Raw genomic sequence first — 27,643 nt, 5'->3', positions numbered from 1 at the left:
GAATGTAACTGTTAACAAAAAAAGGAGGCAGTGTGATTCTCAATTCTGACTTTGCATCAGTCATCTCTGTCAAAAAGAATGATCTTTGGAGCTGGAAAGAACAGAACAAAAATGGCTAATAGGAAACTAATGCCTCAGATAAGTAGGAGAAGAGTTAAAGTGCACCTAAGTGCCCTCTATGAGTTCAATGCCTCAGGTCAGATGAAACTACACCCTCAAGTACTGAAAAAATCCGAAAGAAATAACATGATTAAAGAGCTGCCATCAGTGATCTATGAAAGAATGTGGAGAATAGTAGAAATATAGAAATATAGACATTTGAAGGTCCTGATTTTCAAATGGAGTCAGAAAATTATTAACCAATTGATTTGCCTTAAATTCCTTGCGAAATTCTAGATCATAATATCTAAGGGACAATAGGTGAACATTTAGAAAATGCAAGTTCATTCTAGAGCCATATGACTTCACTGAGAATTATTTATGTCAAATGTATTGCCTTTCTTGGCAGGGGTTGGTCAGGAAATAATGTAGCTAAAGTTTACCTACATTTTCACAACACATTAGATAAACTTTCTCTTCCTAATCTTGAGAAATTTTTGAAGAAATGTGTGGTAAGCAATGGCATCATTGGGCAGATCTGGGCCTGGTTGAACATTTGAACTTAAAATATAGTTATTAATGGTTCAATATCATCTTTGAAGGAGATGTCTTGAGGTGTATCCAAGGGGGATATTATTAGATATATAGATATGTTTGTATGTATGTATGTAGGCATATGTATCTATATATGTATATAATTAATGACTGATAAAGACATGGTTGTAATGGTTTTCAAATTTTAAGGTAACCAAGTTTGTAGAGATGGATAACATGCAGTAAGAAATTCAAAATGAAAGAATTCAATTCAATTCAATAAAATTTACTAAGCATGTACTACATTCTGGGCAATGTGTTAAACACTAGAGATTCAAATAGAAAAAAAAGTCCTTTCCCTCAAGGAGTTACAACTGAATGGGGAATATCAGTAGAAAAAAGGAAGCTGAAAAGTGAGGTGGAGAGCACTGTAGGGTATACATCACAAGAGCATGATGTTCTATCAATTCAAAACCAAGATTTACTGATGGAAAATGGAGAGTTGCCCGGAAAGTTTTGAAAATTCTCAACCCTCTATAAAAGAAGGTCTTGGGATGAGTTTATTGATCTGTCCTCCAGTCTTCTACTCAGAGAGGGAAGATAATTGAAGGAGTTGAGAAGACATTGAATATAAAAAATTAGATTTATCCACATGGTGATGATATCTCGACAGGATGGAACATTGAAATAAATTAAACAAGATTAAATTCAATGGGAATTCAGAAGTTTAAATCAAACTTACTGAGTAAAATATGAGGGCTAGACAACAGGTTATATAATGAATATTTGGGGATTTTAGCGCATGTAAACTCAGTGTAGGTCAACAATATAATACTCTTTCTTCAAAAAGAAATCTAATTCAATCTTGGGCTGCTTTAAAAAAAGAGGTATTAGGGCAATGATGGTGAACCTTTTAGAGATGAAGTCCTGGGCCCCACCCCTACCCTCACTCCCAGACTGAGCGCCTTGCCCAACCCTCAGCAACCTTGTACCATGCCCTGCCCCACACTGAGTGCCAAGTGTGCCCCACCCATCCCCTTACTCCACACAGGGTAGGAAGAAAGCATTTGAGGGCGCCACTCCCCTCCAACTCTGCCACCTGTGAGTTGCCCATCTTACCCACTGTGGGCTCCCATTGGGCTGCTGGGCAGAGGGGTGGGTGATGGGTAATGTGAAAAATGTTATCAGGCACAGTGGAACGGGGGAAGGGAGCAGATCTGCTCAAGTCCCTCTACCTTTCTAGCAATGGACTCTGGGTGGGGAGGGCAGCTGTTTACCCACAGAGAGTGCTCTGTGTGCCATTTTTGTCACCCATGCCATAGGTTTGCTATCACTTTATTATGGGTCAGGCTAGGGAAGTGATACTTCTACACTTCTGTGACCTACTCAGGTCTCATTTGGAGAGTCAATTTAATTCCAGTGGCCATATTTTAGGAAGGACAGTGATAAAGCGGTGTTTGGAAAGGGAGCAAATAAAATGAAGGACTTTGAGATAATGCCTCCTGAGGAATAATGGAAAATACTGATGATATTTATCCTAGTGGTGATTTAAGAGATCTGTGGTAATTATCCTCAAGAATTTGAAGGATCATAACCTTAAAGAGGGATTAGAATTGAACTATTTGGCCCTTGGTGCGTCAAATTAGGAATAATAGGTAGAAGTTGCAAAGAGATAAAATCTTCTGACATTAGAGATTTTCCAGAGTAGAACAGAATGCTTCAGTAGTAAAATTTTCTACTGGAGATATTTAAGAAATGACTTAATAAGTTCTTTTGGGAAAATGTGATAAAGAGGATTCATTTCTTCAGGTAAATTTTTAACTTAGTGGCCCTTGAGTTCCCTTTCACCTCTGATCCTACATTCTAGAGGATTCTTTTAAAACTATAGCTTATATTCTTTGTCACCTGTGATAGTATTCTCACTGAAATATCATTTTCCACAGATGTCTCTGGACCTTATACCCAATAAACCATTCCCTGGGCTTCATCCTTCCAATCTTGCCTTCCCATATTTTTAGTTATTTTACATCATTGGCTCAAAGAAAATTTAGACTGAGAAATCTGTTTGCCTGGTTCAATCAAAATAATCAAGTATTTCAATTCTTGTAGGGACAGAGCTAACCACTCTAAGAGAGGAACAATTAGTTTTACCAATATATTCTCTATAAGTTTATGGGAGGAGTATTTTTATCTTGTTTGGCAATACAAACACTTGGGCTTAGAAAGCCACTGAAGGAAATCAAACTGAAGCCATAAGTGAATGTAATTCAGATCTAAAGTAGAGAGGCAAATATGGTTAATTTATTCTTCTTGATCTCCACTGTTAGCTATCTAGTATAGTTTACCAAGCAGTGAAAAAACTTACAGTAATGATCCCAACTTTCTCTCTAAAACAAAAAATATCTATTTACCACCATATTTAAAAAACTATTTTTAATACCAATATTCTTCTTGTTATGCTAAATGATGACAAAGCACAGTATACCACAGTCTCTGAAGAATTAAAGTTGTAACTCACACTTAGGGCAATGGAGAAAGACATGTCAAATAGAAATAAATTCCAGCACACTGCCAAAAAATAATCAACAGGAGAAGTGGGTGTAAAGAGTTAATCATTACCAGAAAAGCAAGTGGGCCAGTTATGTAGTGAGAAAAAGAAATATACATTGAATATTCTTTATGCTACATTGGTGCTATGCAATGTCGACAGACTTAGATCTAGATCAAAGCAGGTAGGTTGTATAGTGGCTAGAACACTGAACTTGAAGTCAGAAAAGGACAAAGTTAAAATCTAGCCTCAGATATTTTCTAGCAAGTCACTTAACCACTCTCTACCTCAGCTTCCTCATCTATAAAATGGAGTTAGTAATAGCACTTATCTCCCAGAGTTGTGAAAATAATATAGGATGATATACATGAAGTGCTTTGCAAACCCTAAATCACTATATACATTCTAATCTATATAGTGTATATATTACATATATACTTATATAGTGTATATATATATGATATATGTAATGTATATCATTAACAGCTAATGATAAAATTATTTTATATTTATAACAATTATTATTGTTATCATTAGCTGTTATGGGGGATAGCTGCCTAGCACGTTGGATGGGTCTCATCTGAAAGGTTTGTTGGGGATGATAGAAAGAATTGTGCTGAATGAGACAACAGAGATGCCTGTGAACTAAAGAATGCTTAAATCTGGGAGAAAACGAACTCATCAAAGCATCAGATTACAACAGTAATAAACAACTTTTTATGTGCCATATTATAATTACAAAGTATTTTTGCATATCATTTTTATTTGAATCTAGCATCAACTCTAGGATATAAGTAGTGCAAGTGTTATTATTGCTATTTTACAAAGGAATAAAACAAGACTTCTAGAGGGGAAATGATTTGTTTAGTGCCACAAAATTCGAGTTGATATAGACAGGTAGAAAAGACATACATGTATTCCAAATTATTTCAATTTCAATTGCTTTGGGATGATAAAGAAGTGTAGAAATGTCTAAAAACTTTGATTATATAAGCTATATTTTCCTAGGAGAATTAAATTAGATTCTCTGAATAAGCTAAGAATTAGAAAAGAACAAAAAAATGCTTGGCTAAGAGAGGTGTATTTTAATTTGACTTAACCTTTGAGCAATGAACCATTAGTATTGGAGATGTCCTCTGAATGTGATTAACTCTTGTCTTATTTAGACTTAAGGCAAGACATGCTAAGATGAATAAGTTAACTTTAATGTATCTTTTTAAAGATAGTCTCATAATAATAGTTGATTAGAATTATTCTTGTTCAATATAATTTGATGACAGTAATGCTGGATCAAAGTTTTTGATGAATGAATTGACCAACCAAATGACTCAGTGGCTAAGTTACTTTGTTCATAATCTATGCAACTCCATCTTAGGTTCTGCCAACAGCAGATGTCTTTGCCTCCTACTTCATAGAGAAAATAGAAGCCACAGTGAGCTTCCTCTTTCCCCTCCCATGCCATACTTTAAAATGTTTTTATATCTTTACTCATCTTCTCTTTTTGCTCCTATTTCTGGAACAAAGAAGTGGTCCTTCACCTTGCCAAGGTCAACCACCCTATTTATGCCCTTGATCCCATCACCTTTTTGCAGGAGGTTTTTTTCTCTTAATTTTTTTTTTGCTCTTCCCATATCTCTTCTTTGATCTCTCCTTATCCAGTGGTCCTTTCCTTGCTGCTTATAAGCATAGACTTCTACTCCATTCCTGAAAAACCATCATTTGTCCTTATCATTCTGACATGCTATGATGCTATATTCCTCTTCTCTGCCAAACTCCTGGGAAGAAGACTCCACACTCATCGTTTCTGCTTGATCCCCAGACACTTGCTTCTCATCTCCTTGAAGTCTCACTTATAACTACATCAATTAATTGATATGGCTTTCTCCATTCACCAACTGTCTCTTAGCAACTCAGTTCAGTGGCCTTTTTTGCAATCATGCTTCTTGACCTAGTTTTTAAAAACCCAATATTTTATTTTCCCCATTACATGTAAAAACAATTTTTAATGTTAAAATTTTTTTTGAATTCTGAATTCTCTGCCTCCCTTCCTTCCCTCCCTACTTCTTAAAAGTCAAGCAATTTGATATAGGTTATATATATATGCAGTCATATTTCTATATTAGTAATGTTTTGAAAGGAAATCCAAAAAACAGAAAAAATGAAGTAAACAAAAAAGGAAATGTTCTTTATTTTGCATTTAGATGGTACCAGTTCTTTCTCTGGTGATGAATACATTTTAAAAATCATAAATGCTTTGAAATTGTCTTGGATCATTGTATTGCTGAGAATAGCCATCATTCATAGCTGATCATTGTACAATATTGCTGTTACTGTATATAATGTTCTCCTGGTTCAGCTCATCACACTTTGCATTAGTTCATATAAGTCTTCAGGTTTTTCTGAAAACATCTTCCTTGTCATCTCTTATAGCACAATAATATTCCATCACAATCATATACCACAACTTATTCAGACATTCCACAATCCATGGCCATCTCTTAAATTTCTAATTCTTTGCCACCACAAAATGTTCTGCTAGAAATATATTTGTACATATAGGTCATTTTATTTTTTGATTTTTATCTCTTTGGAAGGCAGATTTGTAGTGGTTTTGCTGGGTCAATGGGTATGCATGGTTTTATTGCCCTTTGGGTTCATTTCTTTTCAGAATGGTTAAATTGTTTCACAAATCCTCCAATAGTATATTGGTATTTTAGTCTTCCTGTAACCCCTTCAACATTTGTCATTTTCCTTTTCTGTCATAGTAACCAATCTGATAAGTGTGGGATGGTACTTCAGAATTTTCTTAATTTGCATCTCTCTGATAAAAAGTGATTTAGAACATTTTTATATGACTATAGATAGCTTTGATAACTTCCTGTGAAAACTGCCTGTTATATCCTTTGACTGTTTATCAATTGGGGAATGAATTGTATTACAAATTTAACTCAATTCTATATATATTTGAGAAATGAGACTTTTAAAAGAGAAAATAACTGTCCATTAATTTCAGTTATCATTACTGTGTATTTCCCTCATTCTTCTTGATTTCTTTGAAGTTTCAATACCCTTTATCACTACCCACCTTCCTAAGCACTCTCATCCCTTTCCTTCCATAAGATATCTCTCTTCTCTCTTAATTCTCCTCTTAGGCTACTTCTCAATTTGGTTGAGAATGGTTCTTTGCCTAACCATTTCCTCATCCTTTTAACATGACTCTGAATTCTCTATTCTGAATCATCTTTTCTTTTGTCTCCATAGTATTTCTCTTGGTGACTTGACTTCCATTAATTAAAATGTTAACTCTATGCAAACAAGTACTCCAAAATATATGTATCCAGCCCTTACATATATCCAAAATTCCAGTCATGCATCTTCAACTACCTTGCTGTTCTTTTCTTTCAGAAAATGCCACAGGAATATCCAAATTGGCATGTCTAATACTAGACTCATTATCTTCTTACCTAGCCTTTCTCCTAGCATCTTAATATCTACTTTTGACTCCATCATTCTCCCAGTAACCTAGATTTCTTAGGTTAGAGTAATCATTAACTCACTTTCATTCCTCAAAAACGTATCTATCCTCAAATAATTTAAGAAAGGAGAATGCCCTAGTCTTGTTAAAAACATAATCTTGATGTATTTCTCCCTCTGAAAATGATAGGGCACTAAACTAGGAGTCATTTTTGACTCTTCACAATGATATCCTCTGCCTCAAAGAGTAATAATCTTTCCCTACATTCAAACACCTTGCATTGCTGAAGAAGTTAATTTTTCTTCTCTGGGTATAATGACAGAATAGAAATGAGATTCTGAGCAGGACTCCTGCTTTTAAAAATAGCAATAATTTACATCTTGGAACAATTTACACATCGCAGAGCACTTTTCACAAACTCATCCCATGAAGGAAATATTGCAGTTTTTGTGAAGGTTTGACCAGGAGCATTTCTGATCAACTGAATATTTCTAATTACACTTGAAGAATTTATAAAACGAGAAAGGTATACCACACCAAAGACCTGGACAAGCATGCTAGATCCACTCTGGGGAACATTAACCAATCAATTTATCAAGATGCATTGAGTACCTACTGCATGCAAGGTATTATGCTAAGTGACATGCATACAGAAAGACAAAAAAGATAGTATTTTTCTTTCCTTGAAGGAGCTTACCATCTAAGGAGGGAGACAATATGTAAGATTATATATATATATATATATATGTATGTATATATACATATATATATGAAAAAATTAGAGGGAAGGTATTGTAATTAAGAGGCATATTGGGTAGTGCTTCCTGTAGAAAGAAGGATTTCAGTTGGGACTTAAAGTTGGGGTTGTTAACAGAAAGGAAGCATTCTAGTCATGGGGGCCAACTGGATAAAATTCCCACAAATGGAAGATGGAGTGTGTTATTCATGAATAGCCAGGAAGCTAGTATCACTGGGTCAAAATATGTGTCAAGGAAAAAAGTGTATGAAGACTAGTAAGGTAGGAGAGGGCTAGGTTATGATGGTCCTTGAATGTCAAACAGAGCATTTGCTCCTAGAGGCACTAGGAAGCTACTGGAATTTAATTTGTAGAGGAATGACACAATGAGATTGTGTTTTAGGAAAATCACTTTAGTGGCATAATGGAGTAGAGATTGGAGTGGGGAAAAACTCGAGGCAAGCAGCCCCCCTACCCCAGGAGACTACTGGGGCATAAAGAGTGTTCAGGGAAAATTAGTACATCTGATGTCAGGATTTTCTGAGCACTTTTCAAGGCTGCTCATGCTGCTTTGGTGTCTACCTGCCACCCAACTCTCACCTGTGACTCCATGAAGCTTTTTTTGTGGCATACACAAAAGTATTTTTTTTTTGTGGCATGCACAAAAGCTATAGCTGAGGAAAGAAACTGTATCAGTAGGCAAGTTAAGCCCAGTTGAAGGTGACCTACATGCCTCAAATCCATTGGTGAGTTAGTTTGGCATATGAAGACTTCCCCCAGAGGAAGGAACAGATGAGAATAGTTTGTCCCAAAGGCCATGGAGGCAGCTGAAGCAGGGGCTGTGGAGTTAGAGAAGAGAAGTGGATATATTTGAGAAATGTTGCAAAAATGAAATGAGCAGGCCTTAGCAACAAATTGGATATGGGGATATGGGGATGAGAGTGAAGAATCCAGGATGACTCTTAGGTTCGGAGCCTGAAGGAATAGGAAAATGATTTTTTCCTCTATAGTAATAAGGAAAGTAGAAGGGAAATGGTTTACGGGCAAGATAATTAGTTCCACTTTGGATATACTGAGTTTAAGATATCAATTAGATATCCAATTCAAGATGTCTGAAACAAAAGTAGAGATGTGAGACTGGAGGTCAAACCTAGAGTGTGGGCAGAAAAGGTAGATTTGACAATAGTCAGCATAGAGATTGTAATTAAATCAATGGGAAATAATGAGATCATCAAGTGAAGAAGGAAAGAAAGAAAAGAGAGTGCCTGTGACAAAATGCTAAGAGACATCCCAGGTTAGAGGGATTGATCTAGAAGAAGATCTAATTGAGGAGATATCATTTAGCAGTATGATACAGCAAATACTGATTGGTCCTTATGACCAGCAGGTTGTATAAAATCTCGTTGACCACTGAAAGTTAGTATGACAGACTCTTGTGACATGATTTCCATCTTATTAATGAAAAAACTGGAGCTCAGAGAGATTAAAAGCCTTGCCCAAGATTAAGCTGGAATTTTTTACCTAGGTCTTTCCTCACTACCATTTTAGCCCTATTTCCACTACACTATACTGTTTCTAGAACTTCTCTATTTAATTTTTCAACCACATGATGATAAGACATTAGATGCCATTATAATTAATGTGTTCCTATTAATTAAATACCACACTGGAATTAACATAATGATATATAAAGAAACTAGAGTGCATGTAGGTATTGGGAAATTAATTTTCATCTCTTGGGTCTCTTTGCCAGACAAGGCAACTTTATTCATCATCAGCAGACAGTTTTCTGTCAATGGAATAGAAGTTTTAAGCACAGTCCTTATCACTGAATTACTAATGATGTCCCTTCTGAGTGTTACTAATAGTAATCAATGAAATATTCAGTTAGCTGGTACCTAATTAATACTGACATAAAAGCAGAAAGAGGCAGTAGTATGGAATTTTCTGAGAAGGTTAGCTATTTTCCCCAAAGTCTCCTTTTAACAAATATAAATACAAGGTGTAGTCAATATAGAGCTATTGCTATTTTTGAAGGTCACAAATAGATATGTTAGCACACATTCAATGAAATTCTCTGGAATATGTTCAAAGTTTAGAAGTCCAGCAGTGTATTTCTTTGTATTATTATAAAAATATCCTACAGGTCTTTACCCTACAATCACCAAATTCCCAAGAACCTCAAGGACCATCTTATCCTAGCTAAACATATTTAGGAATTCATTCTTGATACTTCTAACAGGTGTTTTGGATACTACTTGAATCAAGGCTCTGTTTGAATACCTCTAGTGAGATGGGGAATCCATTACCATCTTAAATAGCTCATTGCACTTTTGGAGAGCTTTCTTTATTAGGTGGCATTTCCTGACATTAAGTTGAAATCTGTCACCCTGCAGGGATAAGCAGAACTATCCTAAACTATCTTCTAAATGACAAATCTTTAAATATATGAAGACTGCTATTATATCCTTCCAAATTCTTCTCTTCCCCAGACTAGTTTTCCCAATACACCTCCATATGGCAAAATCTGGAGACCACTGTGATCCCACTAATCTGGAATTTTTGGAACTTCTTAGGAAAATTCAGCATGTATAACCATACACAATACTATATAACTTTTCTAATTATTCCAGAGGAAACTAGAGCAGTGATGGGCAAACTACGGCCCACGGGCCAGATGCAATCCCCTGTAATGTTCTATTGGCTGCTAGACCTTATTCCTAATCTGATGAATAAAATGAGTAGGATACAATACAATGAAACTTTGAAAGAGTTGCCTTAGAAACAGACTGACAGATGAGCATTTCCTTTCCTTTGAGCTCCTCTTTAAAAAGTTTGCCCATTACTGAAGTAGAGTATTGTAGAAATCCCTATATGTCTCAACAAATCGTACTTGGGTATTAGTCAAAATTTTGGGTTTCACCAAATCAAACTCATATTTGCATTGCAAAAGCAAACTAGGGTTGCCAAAGAGGCAGCCAGATGTGAAAGTCAGATATTTCACAAATCTGGAGAAGATCCCCTTTAAAGATTAGCTTTCAGTTTCCATGATTCTTCTGCTACTCAAAAACTTTCTTTTCCCCTCCCTTTGAATGCTTACCATTTAACTGATTATGGTATTTCATACATTCCCCTTTATTTTCTTCCTCTTTTCTACCCTTTTATGCACCCATCTTTTCCTCAGGTTAGAAAAGCAGCAATAGCAACAAAAATATCATGGATTCACTAATAAATAGGTGGGTTTTTGGGAAATTAGGATTTCAGACATGTTCCTTCATCTTAACTTATTCCATTTAAATTCTGCTTTCACCCTTGTCTTCTTGCATATTTAAAAAATCTCTAGTATTTTGTTTTTGTTGTTGCTATTGTGTTTTTAAACTTTTATAAAAATCTTTTTTTTTCTGGCTACTGCCCCCACCACACACTTTGACATTGTTCTCAATTGGACTTTCATTGCATTTGTTTCCTTTTCTTGTATTTCTGTTGTATCAAGTATTTCCAAAGCAATTAATTAGTTTATAGCTGTTTCTCCTACTTTTGGTTTGCAGAAATGTTTAAAATGGCCATTTTTTATTGAATATCCTTTTTTACCATCTATGATTATATTCAAGTGTTCAGGGTATGTGACTTTAAGTTCCATCTTGAATGTTTTTGCTCTTTGGGACACATTATTCATTCCCTTTCCTGGTTTCTGGCAGGTGAAGAATAGTTTTTGTTATTCTAAGTTTTTCCCTTTTAAATTTGAAGTTCTTTCTTCTAGTTGGCTGCAAAATTTATTGCTTTTCTTTATATTTATTCAATTTAACTTCAATCTAGGAATTGTAGTAAAAGTGCTTTGATAATTTGATGTTTCTTGAGGGCTATTTCATTTCTACTTTTGCAATCTAATGTCTAGTATAATACCTCTCATATACTAGGGGTTTAATAAATAATTTATTGTTGCCACCAATTTAGTAAAATGAAGTAGTTTCCCATTACTCCCAAGATAGAGTATGAAATGCTCTGACTTTCAAAGCCCTTCATTACCTAGCTCCCTCCTATCTTTCTAGTTTCTTACATCTTACTCCCCAACATATACTCTTTCATCTGGATACATCAGCCTCCTGAGTTCCATGAATAGGGAACTCCATATTTCATCTTTGGGCATTTTCTCTGGCTGTCTTCCACACTGGAATGCTCTCCTTTTCCCTGTTTGACTACTGACTTCCTCAGCTTCCTTCCTTCCATTATTTTTTTCTCAGTTTCTTTTAAGTCCCAATTAAAATATTTTCTTTTTAGGAAACCTTTCCAATACTCTCTTAATTCCAGTGCTTTCTCTCTTTTAAAACATTTGTTAATCTTATACATAGTTTACTATATTTAAGTGTGTATATATAATAGATATTAATAAATATTATATATTAATATATATCTAATATGTAAGTATATTAGATATACATATATACACATGTGGATAATTGTTTGCATGTTGTTTCTCCCATTAGATGGTAAGGACCTTGAGGATTCAAATCCCAGTTGTCCTATTTTCTACTTCTGTGGCTTTGGACATGGCTTTTAATCCCTCTATACCTCAGTTTCCCTATCTGTAAAAATGTTAGACTTGAGACTATCTCTAAGGTCTTTTCCATCACTGACATTCTATAATCCTTTGAAAACATCTATTGGCTTAACAAACTTGGGGGGAAAATTAGGCAAGAAATTCATTAGAAAGTTAGAAGCTGATTCTTGAAGGAAAGTGTAATCTATTGATTCATACTTAGATTGCACATGATTTTGTCACTAATTGAGAGGCTAGAAAGTTATAATTAAACCCATATTAATGTAACTCAGCAATTACTGCAGACCCTTATTGGCAGATTGTAAGTAAATGGTTTAAATAATTTTTGGTCTAGAATCACCTCCCTTGTTTATGCTTAGGGGGAAAAAAGAGAGTCTGACTCACAAGCTAGCTTTTTAAATTTTAACAAGTCATAAGATGAAAAAGACCATAAATGAGGAGAATTTATTAAGAATATACATTTGAATTTTCTTTTGAGTTAATATTTAAAGATATGTAATTTTAATAGAGAACAAAAGCACTTTATGTTAATTAACTGAGAACATAGCAAGTAAAGTCAAAGATTGAGAGAGAGTGAATGTAGGTCAAATTTTTTTCCCAGTCACCAGAAATCCCTTGTATTTAGAAAACTTGATAGAAATATTTATTCATTGAATAGCAAATAAACCACAAAATATACCTTTTAATTTTAGTTTATCACACAAATTCTGAAATGTGAGGCTGCAAAGAGAAACCATATGCAGTGAGAAGTTACAAAGCATAGTAGGTAGGGCCTGTCTGTGAAGCAGAAAGATCTTGGGTGAAATTCTGTCTCTGATACTTCAATCAACAGTTATTAAGTACAGACCATATACCAGGCACTGTGTAAGCTACAAGGGATAAAGATAAAATTGAAAGAATCTTGTCCCTTAATTTCTTCAGCTTGAAAGTCAACTAACCAGCAAGTATTTTTTAAAGAGATAACCATTGACTGCTACTGTGCTAAGTGCTAGGGATACACATGTAACATCCTCAAAAGTTAACTAACTGCCTCTTCTTTAGCATTCTAGAAATAAACCTGAGGTGTATTTTTTGTAACTCTTGTCACCTTTCCCATCATCAATCAGAATCACTTGAACTCTATTAGCTTTAAGAAAAATTATATGCTGAGAAAATATGATAGGAGAATTTATATCCTCCTTCCCTTTTACTCAGTGGTGCACTCTCCCTTGCATACACAAGAGACTTGGGAACAAGAACTCATAGGCAAAGTTTCAAGATATAGTATATGTGTAGAAAAGATGTGTGGCTAGAGGTTACTGCCCATTTCCTGGACTCACGAGTCCTATTAACCCTTCTTGGAGCCCTATTGAAGTTTTTCTTTTGAATAGCTCTCTTCTGGGTCAGAGTTCATATCCAGCATGTCTCTGTATCACTAGATATCTCAATCACATTCCCTGAAGCCATCATTTTCTTTAAGTGACTGCCTTTCCACATCTATCTTCAACTACTTCCTCTGATCCGAAGCTGGCCCATGAAGGACTCTGCTCATGTCTCATGATTTGGGTGGGACTGTTGATGGTTTATTTTGACTTTTGTAAGTTCACAAGGTCATCAAGACATTTCTACCTAGGAATACTTATTCATCTGAGATCAGGAAAAACATACACACAAACGGCAAATATGACTATAGATATTGAGTGCCACTTCCCCTTTTTGGAAATTCACAACAATTTCAGTCTGTCAATTTGCAAGGAAAGTAAAGAAGAGAAACCTAAAAGTTAAGGGAATCCAGAAATGTGCTGCTAAAAAATTAACAACTAGTTCCCTAGTGAAAAAATATGCAAGACATACTTCTACATTTAACCTGCATTTTAAATATATTTTCCAGCATTTCCTTCAGTTTAGATAATTAACAAAAGAATAAATTGGGCCCTGATTTGTAGCATTTGACAATTTCTGAGGTATAAATGGCCACACTATAAATTAATAATTATTTCTCATGAGCTAACTCCAAGATATTCCTGAGTAGATTTCTTCTTTTGTGGGCCCCTTCAGATCCAGATCTCATATTTTTGAGTCATTAGTCCACCTTCTTTTTCATCCAACCAGAAGATTATTCATCACTGTTATCACCATCACCCCCTCCTCACAGTACTAGCCCTTCAGTCAGGCATGGACAGAAGTAGGCTCACCAAGTCATTGCAAATCTTTGGCTTAGAAACAGGAGGAGAATGTCTCTTCATACTCTAAAACACACCAGGAAACGGGGCAGCTGAGTAGCTCAGTGGATTTTAGAGCCAGGTCTAGAGATGGGAGGTCCAAAGTTCAAATATGGCCTCAGTCACTTCCTAGCTGTGTGATCCTGGGGAAGTCACTTAAACCTCATTGCCCCATTGCCCAACCCTTACCATTTCTGCCTTGGAACCAATGCATAGTATTGATTCTAAGGCAGAAAGTGAGGGGTTAAAAAACACTTCAGGAAGGGCACATCTGGGCATGCTTAAAGGCCTGGGGTCTATATAGCTGGTTTTCTCATTATATACATACACAAAAGCAAAAAAAAAAATCCTGTCCCAATGGTCAGAACAACTTGTAAATAAATAGTTACATAAAAGATGGAGAATAGATAAAATGTCGAGTAAGGGAAAATAATAGCATCTTCATTTAAAAGTTGTTGTGAAACTCATTTGAAATAATGTAAGACAAGAAATGCTTTTCAAAGTTTAAAGTGCTGTCATAGGATGGAGAGACAGAATGGATATCAGAAGTCATGTAGTCATTCTCTTCCTTTTACAAATTGAGCAGAAGCCCCCCAAACTTAAATGATCTAAAACCATATAGGTAGTAATTAGGAGATTTGGGACTTCCAATTGTGTGCTCATTATATCATGCCACATTTTATAATCATTTGGCCATTATTCTATTGGTATGACACTTAAGGTTTTACTGTAGTGGACCCTTAGATATCTACTCACTACTTACCTCTTTCTTTAGATCTTCTAGTCTACTGCTTGATCCAAAATGAAGCAAAGAATAAGTACAAGACCACACATTGAGTTAGAATTCCCAAGGAATCCAGATGGAGGTGTGAGGAGTCATTGGAGTTAAATAAAAGTTTTACAGTGGTACTAAGGAGGTGAAGACAAGAAGGAAGAGCTAGAGAAGCAAGGAAACCAAGAACAGTTGAACCAAGAGGGAGTTAAATGGGGCCAGATATCAAATTTGAATAATGCCCAATCCTTTTTTTTTAAACCCTTACCTTCTGTCTTGGCTCCTAGGCCAAGTGGTAAGAGTAGGCAATGGGGGTCAAGTTACTTGCCCAGGGTCACACAGCTGGGAAGTGTCTGAGGTCATATTTGAACCTAGGACCTCCCATCTCTAGGCCTGGCTCTCAATCTACTGAGCTTCCTAGCTACCTCCATGCCCAATCATTTTGCTAAAAAGTTAAGGAATAACCCCAGGGCAAGGCAATCTACCATGTGTCTGACCAGATCAAGCCTACAATGAGACCAAAAACTTCACCAAAATCTGAGGTGAGAATTTCAGGTATCAGTAATCTTAAGGTCTAATTGAATCAGCAGTGGAAGGTGGCTCTTAGAGCTCCCAGCCCTTGAGCCATCATACCATCTTGGAAGAACTGAAACTGACAGATACCCAGAAATAAAGCTAAGGATAGCATCAAGGAAGGGTTTAGAAAACTGAATATGATAGGTCCTGGGATTCTGTATTCCACCAATCAATCAATTAATCAATATTAATTAAGCACCTATGTACCAGCCATTGTGATAAGTGCAATGACAGAAAAAGCAGCAAAAGGCAGTCCTTGCCCTTAAGGAATCTATCACATGCAAACAGATGTATATAAAGCAAGCTGTCTCTAGGATAAATAGAAAATAATCAACAGAGGGAGGGAAGACACTGGACCTGAGAGGGTTCGTAAAGGCTTCCAGTATAAAGGGGGCATTTTAGTAGAAATGCAAATAGAACATTGAAGGTCTCTTTAAATAGTTAGAAAATGGAAGGATGTGGGTATGGGTGGGGAGAAGTGATTAACCCCCTTCTAGTAAATGACTAGATAAATTGCTACAATAAAAAAAAGAAGAAAAATGAAAAGTCATGCCATGTTTAGAAGATGAAAGGACTAATATAAACAAGTAAATTATATAATCTTACAATATTAGAATTGCAAGGGAACTTGGAGACCATCTATTCTAATTAATTTCAGCATAACAATTTCCTTTTCATGTGATGGATTTGGAGAAACATAGGAAGATTTGTATGAAACAATAGAGAATGAAATGAGCAAAACTAGGAGAATAATTTACATAATAAATGAAATGTTTTAAAGAAAAATAATAATTTGGAGTACTTAAGAACTCTGATCATTAAATGACCAATGCCAACTCTTAGAAGACAGATGATGAATCATACTCACCATTTCTTTGTATAGAAATAATGTAGTATTAGGAACAGAATAAGAAATATATATCCAGTCCCAGCCCATAAGTAGATTTTTGTTTTGCTTGTTGATACTTTCATGAAACAAATGAGTTTTTTTTCTTAATGACGTGTTAATGTAGAGTATGATAATAATCTTGTCCCTCACATTCCATTCCTCCCCTCAAAAAGGAGTACAGAAGAGTTAATGAAACATTTTAAAATATAGAGAACAGAAGGAAGTTTAAAAGGGACATGAACAAACCAGATCATCTTGGTAAATCTAATATATACTTGAAAAATGAAGAATATCCTTTAACAAATCCCCAAAAAGTATCAATAAACCTTCTTCTACTGATAGAAAATCTAATAACTTTTGTGCTAGCCCATTCTACTCTGGGAAATTCCCAATTTTTGATTCTATAAACTCATTAATATTTTATAAATTTAACTCTTTTTAAAAAAGAAGTATGACAAGTTTAAAATACTTTCCTTCCATCATACAAGCATTCGTATATATTTTCACTTCCGTTGGAAAGGTCAAATTACATACTTCTTTAATCTGGGGAAGTTCTGAAATCATAGGAATCATCCAATGGTGAACAAAATTTTAGGACACAAAGAAAAGTAAAACAATCAAATAGAGATGAATGTCATGATGACATTTTCCTTCAAAGGAAGGCACTAAACTATATTCAAACAGGCAAATGAGCATTCAGATTTACATAAAAAAACACAGATCTATAGCAAATCCCACTGCAAAGCTACCTGTAGGCATTAGATTAAATCTCAGATCTAATAATATCCACTCCTAATAATGAAAACAGATATCCTGGCCTGTCCTCTATAATACACTTATACTAATTTAATATTATGTTAATGAACTATGTAATAACATAACTAATTTACATAATACTTCACAGATTTCCAAAGACTTTCCACATATTATTTTCACCATTTTACAGATGAATGAAGTAAAGCTCAGAGACTGTATCATAATTCTATAATTTATTAAGTGTTGGAGCCAGGATTTGAACATGTAACTTTTGTTCCTAATTCCAGTGTTTTTTCTAAAAATAGACAACAATTTGAAGTTCCTCAAAGAGACACCCAGATAAAAGGAGTACAATACAAAAATCAAGATTTTGGAAGTAATACAGGCAACTATATAAGAAATGCCTAGAGGGTTCGAAAAAACTTATCCTGTTCATAAGGAAAACCAGGAACAAATTCATGCATTATCCCCATTCATAAGACTTGGGAAATAGAGGACCATAAATCAAAATAAAATACTTGAATTAACCTCTAAAGTGAAAGAAAGTGGCTCAAAGCTTAGTACATATGAAAAAGAAACTCTTTTGAACAATTTAATGATAGATCCATATGAAATGAAGTAACCATAGATATAGTGAGAATGAGAGAAGAAAGATTCCATTTTCATTCAAAGTGCATTTTAACAAGCAAGCAATAGCCACCTCCCCTGAAGAAATCTGAATCAGTGCTAGAGAAAGTAGTGAATAAAAGAAAGGAACATTGGATGACTAATCTAAAGACCTGAATTCTGTTCTGAGCTCTGTCACCAACTAGGCCTGTGATCATCACCAAGTATTTTATCTTCTCCAGTATTTAATTTCATTTATTTGAAAAATAAGTAGGAGGAAACATGGACTAGAGAAGAGGTATAAAACATAAGGTTCGAATAAGATTAAAATGTAATTGGGAAATATTTAACCAAATAAATGTTAATATATGATAGCCTAAGAAAACGTTTAGCTAGCAGGAATTCTTTTGTACCGTTTAGGAGACTTGTCTTTCTATTTGAATTTGACACTGTTGGACTAGAGGATCTCTAAGTTTCAGTGTAACTATAATTTTTCATTGTTTTCTAACTTGAATGGGTTCATATTGCAAGCACACTCTTTCACCTATGAAATATGTGCTGAGCAGAACATTTTCATCTCAGAGTTCTAGAGGTCAGAATCTTCTATTTGGCTGCAAAGTAGATAAAGCACAACTATCATAGAATTCCCCATTCATATTCTTATCATGCCACTAACTTACACTGTTGTGGATAGACGTGTCAGCATAAGTCATTCTAACCTCTCTCCTAATAGTTTCTATGGTATTTGCCATATTTCTTGAAGCATAACACAGAATCAATTAGAATACCAAGTGTAGAAAAATTATTTAAATAAATTCTATTTAGTCTTATGTCCATGCCACAAAAGATGAGAATTAAAGCAATTATCCAGAAATTTCAGGCCAATGCAAACACACACACACACATATGCACACTCACACACATGCACTTATTCACCTGGAATATACAGATACTTGAAGAAAAGTACCTTTTCTTTACTTGCCACAACTATGTTAATTTCCCATTCCTCTTTATATGCATTGGATACAGTGGAATTGTGAAATTTTTTATAATTGGATAAAATGATGTAATAAATTTATATGAAGGGCAGTGACAAAGTCAGTCTTCCCAAGAATAATCAAATAATGATGATGGCAATGATAATAACAAATCTTTATATAGCACTTATACATGCCAATGATTATGCTAAATCCTTTACAATTATTATTTCATTTAATCTTCACAACAGCTCTGGGAGGTAGATGATGATATTATACTCATTTTACAGATGAGGAAACTGATAAAAATAGCTATTATATTGTTCAATAGGGCCAAAAGTATGGTTCTTCTACATGAAACAAATGGAATGGAGAGGTGAGGAAACTCTTCAGATGATTGATTCCACCTTTCCTCTTAGCCCTTCTCCTCTTCCAAGTCACTCACTCATTATTTTAGAAAATGTATTTGAAGACTTACAATTCAGTCTATCAGTCAACATTAAATACCCCTTATGATCCAGGCATTGTGTAGATATTGATGAATACAAAGATCAAATGAAATAGTTTTTGTGCTTAAAAACAATATGTTCTAAAGGAAAAAAATTATATATGTATATTCAAGAAATATACAAAATAGAGACAAGGTAATTTTGCTAGGGGAACTCATTATTAGCAGCAAGGAAGCACACTTGAGTTTTGTTGCAAATTCAAGATTCCAAGATTTGAAGGTAAAGGAAGACTTTATTTCAGGCATACCATAATCTAATTTATTAGATTACTTAGTTTTTCAAGGACCTGAGCACACACATTTTATTTACTTTTATTTTGAATGAAGAAGAAGCAAAACAAACTAAAAAGAGACCCATCATAATGTAGCTTTCAAAGTCCAGCAGCCACCACATGAAGTTCATGTTACTTTAAGCCAAATAGAAACAAAGACATCTTGAGAACATGTTTATGAGAGGACACCATAGCATAATAGAAATTTCAAAAAGGATGGGAATTTGGAGATCACTTGCATCCTTATAAAAATGAGGAAAATCATATTGCAATAGACATTATCATTCACCATTCCACCCACACTGTTATTTCCCATCTATCATCCATATTTGAGCATAATTTATTTTCCCAATCTTGACCTTATAATTACTCAGTTCAACTATCCTCTACTACATACATCTTATTGAATAAATTCCATGACAAACCAAAGTACTATTTTACTCCAACAATTCACTAAACATCACTGGAGAAGTCATAATCTTGGTCATCTTGGTCCAATAAATTTTTATGTTACTTAATCTCCATTAAGCCTTAACTGCTGCACATGAATGTTTTGTTCTTCACTGACTGACTGCTGAACTACCCAATGTCTTTGCCAAACACTATTTTATTTTTTCAAATCACCCCTATCCCTCTTACCAGGGGTCTTCACTCAATATTTTACTGAAAAAATAGATATTATATATCACAAGCTCCCTCTTATCTTTCATTCTATGCTTCATATCTAGTTATCATCTCCATTTTTCTCCTTTACCTGATCTAACTCCTTCTTTTCTCATCTGAGAATTTTCTCCTTTGATCATTAACCTCCTTCACTTATCAAATCTCTTTATCCGCTGACTTCTACCTTGCTTTTTACAAACATACCTATCTCTCCCTCATCCTTGGAAAACCTGATTTTTTTTTACCTGATGTTACTACTCCCTCAGATACATTTACCATATTTCTCCTTTTTATAGTCAAACTCTACAAAAAAGCCATCTACACTGATTACTTTTACCTTCTTATCCCCACCTCCTTCTCACACCCTTCATTCTGCATTCTGACAACACTATTTGATGAAATTTTCTCTGCAACAGAACTAGTGATCTCTTAATTACTAAAAAAATCATTTTCAGTACTCATTTATTTTGATTTCTTTGCAACTTTTGACACTGTTGACTATTTTATAGATACTTTGTTTGAGTGTTCATTGCATGCTCACTTCTGATTCTCTTCCTACCTTTCTGAGGGCTTCTCAGTTTTGTTTGATATATGACCATCTGTAGTCTTTCCCCTAAATATGAGTGGACCCAAACACTTTTGCCTAGACCAGATCTTTTTCTATCTTTTTAGCCTTTTTAGTGATCTCATCAATACCTGTGGATTCAATTATCATGGCTTTTTAGATAATTCCAATATATACATGTCTAACCTTCATCTTCCTCTTGAAGTTCCTGTACTATATCAACAGCTTCCTGCTGATATCTCTACCTGGATAGATCATATTTTTCTCAAACTCAGTGTTTCTAAAACAAGGACACTTTATTTACCTCCAAATCTATTTGCCCTCCTAAATTGAATAATTTTGTCAAAGGCATCAACATTTTTCCACTTACCAAGGTATGCAAGCTATGAGTCATCCTCATCTTCTCTCATCTCACTCATGCAATCTATTGCCACAGTTAGTCAACATGTATTTAATCTAGTCCCTTCCCTATAGTCACAGTCACCATATTAGTTTAGACTCTTCCTCATCACTTCTCTTCTGGACTCTTGAAATATTGTTAATATAAAATGCAAACTCCTCTCTTTGTCATTTATGCCCTTCACCAACTGACCCTAGCCCACCTTTCCTAATTAATTTCACATTGTTACCCTCCATGTTTCAGTCAAATCAGCCTAAATGTGGTTGCCTACACATTACATTCTATCTCACAACTCTGGGACTTTTCATCAGGTGATCTGCCAGGATTGTTATGCACTCCATCCTCACTTCCATATTTTGGTTTCCAGAGTTCCATTCAAGGATTGTTCAGATGTCACACCTCCCATAACTAACCTTTCTTTATTGCCCTTGTTGTACTATTTGTCCATTTCTAATAGGCATTCTCTTGTATTTGCTCTGTATTTAATGTATATTTATTATCTGTCTATAGGTTGTATCTAACCAGGAATATGTCACTTTGTTGCAAGTACTATTTTTTTTTACTTTATATCCCTAGTATCTACTCTTTTAGGCACAAACCAAATATTTGTTGAAGCAGTCAAATTAGTGGCAAAAGTATGAAGAAAACCTAGCTCTCTTGATTGCCATTCTTTCTAATATATCTGCTTCTCACTCAAATGGACCATTATTTTAAGTCAATTTATTTCAGAGAGATGATAGAGTTTGGCTAACCAGACCACTTAGCTGTGAAAGTTATGAGACTGAGCAGGTAGTGTAATACTCTTTCTGTTCAACAAATCTCCAATTACAGAACTGCAAAACAAACACTGAGATCCTGGACTATGACCACTTCCTGCTATTTAACTTGGCTTTTATAAACAGTAGTCCAGAATTCTAGGCCTACAGACATCAATTCAAGAAAGCTGTCTTGACACATGGCAAATCAATGAACTCATACATTCTATTCTGAGCTCAAAACAGGGCCAAGAAAGATTGTCCCAAAACATAGTTAGGCATAGGAGTATAGAGGGAAAATCTGGGATCACAAAACACACAGACTTACATAATTTCCCAGCCGCTCAGTGTTTGGGAAATGTGATTAATGCTAGATGACGTGCTCTGAACTTTTCGTTCAGATAGGTTCTTTTGCCTTCAAACCTCCTGGCAATAAATGCCTTGTGACCTGCAGATTTCACTCTGAATAACCATCATCTGAGGCAGTCCCAACATTGTCTGGATAACCATTTATTTCCCTTACGACTTTGTTCACAGACAAGTTTATTCAGAAGTATCAGTATGGCATTGATTTATTTATAGAAAAGAAGGGGAAAAAGATAACTCCACAGAGCTCAACACCTTCCATTACATAGAGGAAAGGCATACATGTAAGGTGAATTCTTCTTCCTAGCCAGAAAAGATTGCCAAAGAGAGGTAGTGGTGTACGAAGCCAAGAATACACAAGAGAGAGAGAAAGAAGTCTACAATGATTAGTGCTCTTAGTTTTCTCTTTCTTCTTTTGACCAGTCTTTCACCTGCCAGGGACCATAAAGAGCTGCCTGGGCTCACAGAAGAGGGAGCTGTCCTGGTGCTGAATATTTTGGGGAAGCCAGCCAGGGACTTCCTGATTGCACTGACCTCATGGAATCCAACAAATACGCTTTGCCCTATACCCCAATCCCGCCAAGACCCCTCGACTCTTGGGACATGCTGCTCCAGAGGAACCAGATGTAGGCGACACAGCCGCGCTTCAGCTCATCTTTTTCCCAGCCTCCCAAGAGGCTTCCCCCGCCCTGGAAGAGACGTGACCCTCAACCACTAACAAGCCCGCTGACAGCTCCCCTCTTTACCTGTCACACAGAAAGGCAGCTGACCCAGAAGAGCCCCTCCCCTCCTCCGCCATCTCCATGTCCAACCTCAAGAACCCCACCCCTGCGCTGGAGGTGGGGACGGAGATAGTGGAGCCCCTAGCTCAGGTACCTCCCTTCCCTCCCAGAGAAAACAGCCCCTGCCCCATATACCCCGGATCAGAATGCTTTTCACTTGGTGCTCTGGAGCCCAGACCCACCCAGCCCTTAGGACTCACCCATTCCAGAGCTCGAAGGAAAGCGAGAGGCTCCTTCAGTACCCGAAAGGTCCCCGAAGAGGCCAGCTGCAGATGGATTGGAGGTTGTCAGGGAAAAGAGAGAAGACATTAAAAGGGTGAAGGGGAGAGCAACCCCAAAGCCTCCTTCCCTCAACCCCTCCCTTGCCCTCGCCCTCTCCCTAACCAGATCCGGCAGCGGCTGGCCAGAACGCTGGGGTTGGTGGTGGTGGTGGTGGGTTTTAGCCTACCTGATTCACAGGGTCCATGGCTGCTGTGCGCTTTGCCCTACCCCAGATACCCGCCCCTACTTAAAAAAAGAGGCGAGGGGGTAAAGTTCAAGCTGCCGAGGATTTGGGGGCTCTAAAAAGAAGGGCAGCTCAGGAACCAACTCCCCCCGGCGAAGACACAGGCGGGCAGGCGGGCAGGCGGGCAGGAGTGCTGGCAGGCGGCCTGCCGAGGAGCCTGGACTGAGAGGTTCTCTCCGCCGAGCTGAACTGAGCTGAGCTCTCCGTTTAGCCTGCCTCACTCCCCTCTGAGCGCAAGGAGCAGCAGCGCGTGCCCGCCAGAGACCGGAGGGGACGGGTCGGCTGGGGGGTAGGGGCGCCCGAAACAGCCACCAAAACATCGGGGACAGCCCAGAGCGGGCTGTCATTGGCTGCTCAGGCGCCTGTTAGGGGTGGGCGGGGAGGCAGAAAGAAAAAGCCCACTGGGATTGGCGAGGATTGGGCCTCGCGGGCGCGTGGAGAAGCACAGGGGTGCTGGGCAAACTTTGGGGTCTGAGTCTGGGAGGGGGACCAAAGCGCTGAGTAGGGAAGAAGACAGGGAGGGGTCAGGTAAATACCTTTCCCTTCTAACATGAAATAAGAGAGAGAGAGAGAGAGAGAGAGAGAGAGAGAGAGAGAGAGAGAGAGAGAGAGGTAGAGAGACAGAGACAGGCAGAGAAACAGAGAGAGACAAGAGATAGAGAAGAGAGATTCCTAGTTGTATTAGTAAATGTTTTTTGTTTTGGGTTTGGGGGTCAAGGAAATATAAGATCCAGAATCATACCGAGATGTAGTGGAAGAAATGCTAGATTAGCATCAACGGACCTGGTATTCCAATGCCCATTAAGACATTTATTATCAATGTTTAAATCCCTTAACTTCTCAGGGACTCAATCTGATGCTACCAGTTGCTTCCAATTCTAAATCTATTATACTAGGAGGGGCCAACCTCTTCCCCCAATTTCTGAATAGACCTGGTGCTCTAACCCTATAAACGTTTTCAGCTTGTTTTCCTGAATCTTGGAATCTTTGATGTAAGATAGTATCTTGAAAAGATTCCTGGACTTGGAGTCAAGAGGGACCTAGAATGAAATCCTGTCACTGGCACTCAGTAGGAATGTGACCCTAGAGTAGACACTCTTACCTCCTACAACCACCACTCTTTCTATAAAATGGAGGTAACAATAGCACCTATGCCACAGGATTATAGAGAGACATTAGTGCAATGTTTGCAAAATACAGGCAGGTCTCAGTGAAGAAGTGGAGCCAGGAAAACCTGAAAGTCTTGTTTCTGACCCATTCTAACTGTGTGGCCCTGGATAAATCAATCTCTCTGGGCCCTAGTCTAGGCAACTATCTAAGACTATCAATTCAGTGCTGACATATATTGGTGGGGGTGGATTTTTTCACCTGGGGATATCCTCTACCACTGAATTCAGAATCTAAGTAAAATGCTTAACAAACCTTAAAGCAATATGTAAATGTCAGCTATTAAGTAATGCTGGGCATAGATTCCCTTCTCAACCTGCTAGCCATTCTGCTATGTATCCGCCTTTCTTCTCTCTCCCTTGGAGCAGGTTCCACATAAGAAGTGGTCTCCAAGCAACACAAATAGACAGCCCATCTGTTTACCACTAGTCTTAGCCAAAAAGGTTGTGTGTGTGTATGTGTGTGTGTGTGTGTGTGTGTGTGTGTGTGGGCATGTGTGTTTGGAGTTTTTATTTTTATTTTTTTAGACAAAATGTAGCCAAGAGGTAGAGTACAGATACAATTTATAGACTGAGAAGCAACAGAGAAATTTGCTTAAGGATGTGTGATCCCATGTCTTCTGTCTTTGTATGGGTTATTCCCATGGGATTTGTTACAGGGAAGCAGGAAACAGAAAGGGCTAACCATTCAAGGGCCATTCAATTGGATGGTCTAGGTGACACATTCCTTCCTCTATACATATACAAATCTACAATTAAATGCATTAAAAAAAAAAAACAGGTGACTATTCTACCCTATATATCAGTGGTTCCCAAACTTTTTTTGACCTACCACCCCCTTTCCAGAAAAAAATATTACTTAGCCCCCTGGAAATTAATTTTTTAAAAATGTTAATAGCAATTAATCAGAAAGATAAATGCACCTGTGGCCATCACCACCTCCCTGGATTGCTGCAGCACCCACCAGGGGGCGGTAGCACCCACTTTGGGAATCACTGCTATATATGAAGCAATTGAGCCTGTTTCTTTATTTGTAAAAGATGAAGTGTTAGACTCAAAGATCTTCAATTTCTTTTTTCATATATAAGTCAATGATTCATGATGAGCTATGCCACTGCGTGAATTTCATCACTTCAGTTGGTACATGTTTTCATCCATGTGGATATTTCCTCTAATATTTGTAACAATAAAGAGAGTCAATAACCAAAGTTTGATAGAAGGGAGAGATAGAGAGAGTCTATGTTGCGAATCTCTCTTCCAGCTCTCCCCTGGGGCCAAATATACACTGGGAAACCTTTAGGGGGTGTCACCCCAAAACTGGGTGACCTGGATGGTTGTGCCACCTCTTAGGAGTTGGGGGCAAGGCTTTTCTATAAGAGGAGGTATGTGGTACCTCAATCTGATCCTTAATAAGGATAGGGTTCACACAAACCTCCCCCTAGTCAGTTAAATTCACAGCAGGATGGTCTGGCTTCAAGATTGAGGCAGCCAGACCAAACTGTGGTTCCCCTCTCCCTCGTAATCTCTCAGGTACTCTGGAACACTATCTGACTGATGAATGGCTTTTTTTTAAATTATCAATTCAAGGATTGGGGAAAGGGGTGAAGGGCAGAGGGATTTGGGGGTGTCCTCTTCTCTATTTCTATGGGGTTCATCACCTGGGTGGGAACCTTTGGGGATCCCATTCCTAAGCTTCTTCCCCCACCCCTTCTCCTTCTGTTACTCTTTCAATTTTTCTGTTGCTATCCTTTTCTATAATTGTAAGTTTTAACTGAAAGTGGGTCTCTCAGCAAGTTTGGGAAATGGGAAAAGGAGACTAAGAGATCGCTCCCAAAATGGAGTTCAAAAACTTAGCTGACTCCATGTTTGAAGTCATGATGGATGAGATGTGAAGGAATAGCTTTGACCAGGGAATCAGGGTTTCAATTTCCAAACAAAAGATCCTCAGGAAGCCCTCAGGACTGGATCCAAGCTGGGATGTGCTCCTCCTCTCTCCTCCTAGACCGCCACCTGAAGCCCCTCTCTTCCTCTCCTCTCCCAGAGAAATTCCCAGAATTCGTTCTGTTCACTTAACTGTCAGAAACTGTCACCAACTGCCTTCTTCTTGCTCCTTTTGTCCCATCCCCCTTGCACAAATTCCATCCTTACATAGTATAGCTTTAGTCCAAATATGTAGACTTTCTCAGTCTCTGTGATTCTGGTTCAAGATCTCCCATTATTGCTCTATACTGGATCTATCCACCATGGTGCAGGGTCTTTTAGCATTCCATATACACCAATCCAGCACTGGTCCATCACTTTTCTGTCATCCTCACCATATCACTAGCCCATCCTACTTTTCAAAGTTAGGAGATTATTAGTAGTATGCTATACCCTACTCATTTCTTCATTGCCCTTTGATTCACTTGCAGGCTTGATTTTCCATTGACCATGAGGTTCTATGGTTTTCAGTCATAGAGTATGCTCAGAAAAATCACCATTTTCAAAAGTAGGGGTTTATAAGAAGCATACACACACATATATGTTTATATGTAAAAATTTTCCTTATTTATTAATTTGTCATTTGAAAATTTCTCTACTGATACTTTCTGCTTTCCTGCATCCATGTGATATGGAGGTAACCATGTGCTCTTAAAGACTATGACAATATTCTTGCCACCTGTTATGTCTGGGACTATGTACAAGTAACTTATTCTTTCTGGGTCTCAGACTCCTCTTGTAAGATGAGGAAGTTACAGTCCTTTTTCCAAGATTCTAATAAATACCCCAACAAGAAGACCCTAATCAATCAATGAACATTTAAGGTACTTACATTGTATCTTGAAATGCACTTGGTATTGTAGCAACAAATGAAGAATTGGACAGTCCCCAATCTGTTCCTTGAGTATAAGCTTAGTAATGACTTATTTTTCTTCTGTGTGTAGATCCAGGGAC

At 37.0% G+C, this 27,643-nt stretch overlaps 1 protein-coding gene across 1 annotated transcript in view; it reads right to left on the bottom strand.

Annotated features, from left to right (window-relative positions):
* The window catches only part of SYNPR (synaptoporin), a 362,121-nt gene extending 338,617 nt beyond the window's left edge, over positions 1-23,504 (bottom strand). The window contains exons 1-2 of the mRNA XM_044656810.1: positions 23,487-23,504; positions 23,239-23,304 (exon numbers count right to left, since the gene is read on the bottom strand). Of these exons, the coding sequence (XP_044512745.1) occupies positions 23,239-23,304; positions 23,487-23,504 (84 nt within the window). The remainder of the gene's footprint in view (positions 1-23,238; positions 23,305-23,486) is intronic.
* Between the last annotated feature and the right edge of the window lie 4,139 nt (positions 23,505-27,643).

This window comes from Gracilinanus agilis, chromosome 1, assembly GCF_016433145.1.
Source record: "Gracilinanus agilis isolate LMUSP501 chromosome 1, AgileGrace, whole genome shotgun sequence".
Classification (NCBI taxonomy): domain Eukaryota; kingdom Metazoa; phylum Chordata; class Mammalia; order Didelphimorphia; family Didelphidae; genus Gracilinanus; species Gracilinanus agilis.
This window is presented reverse-complemented; position numbering and strand designations above follow the sequence as displayed.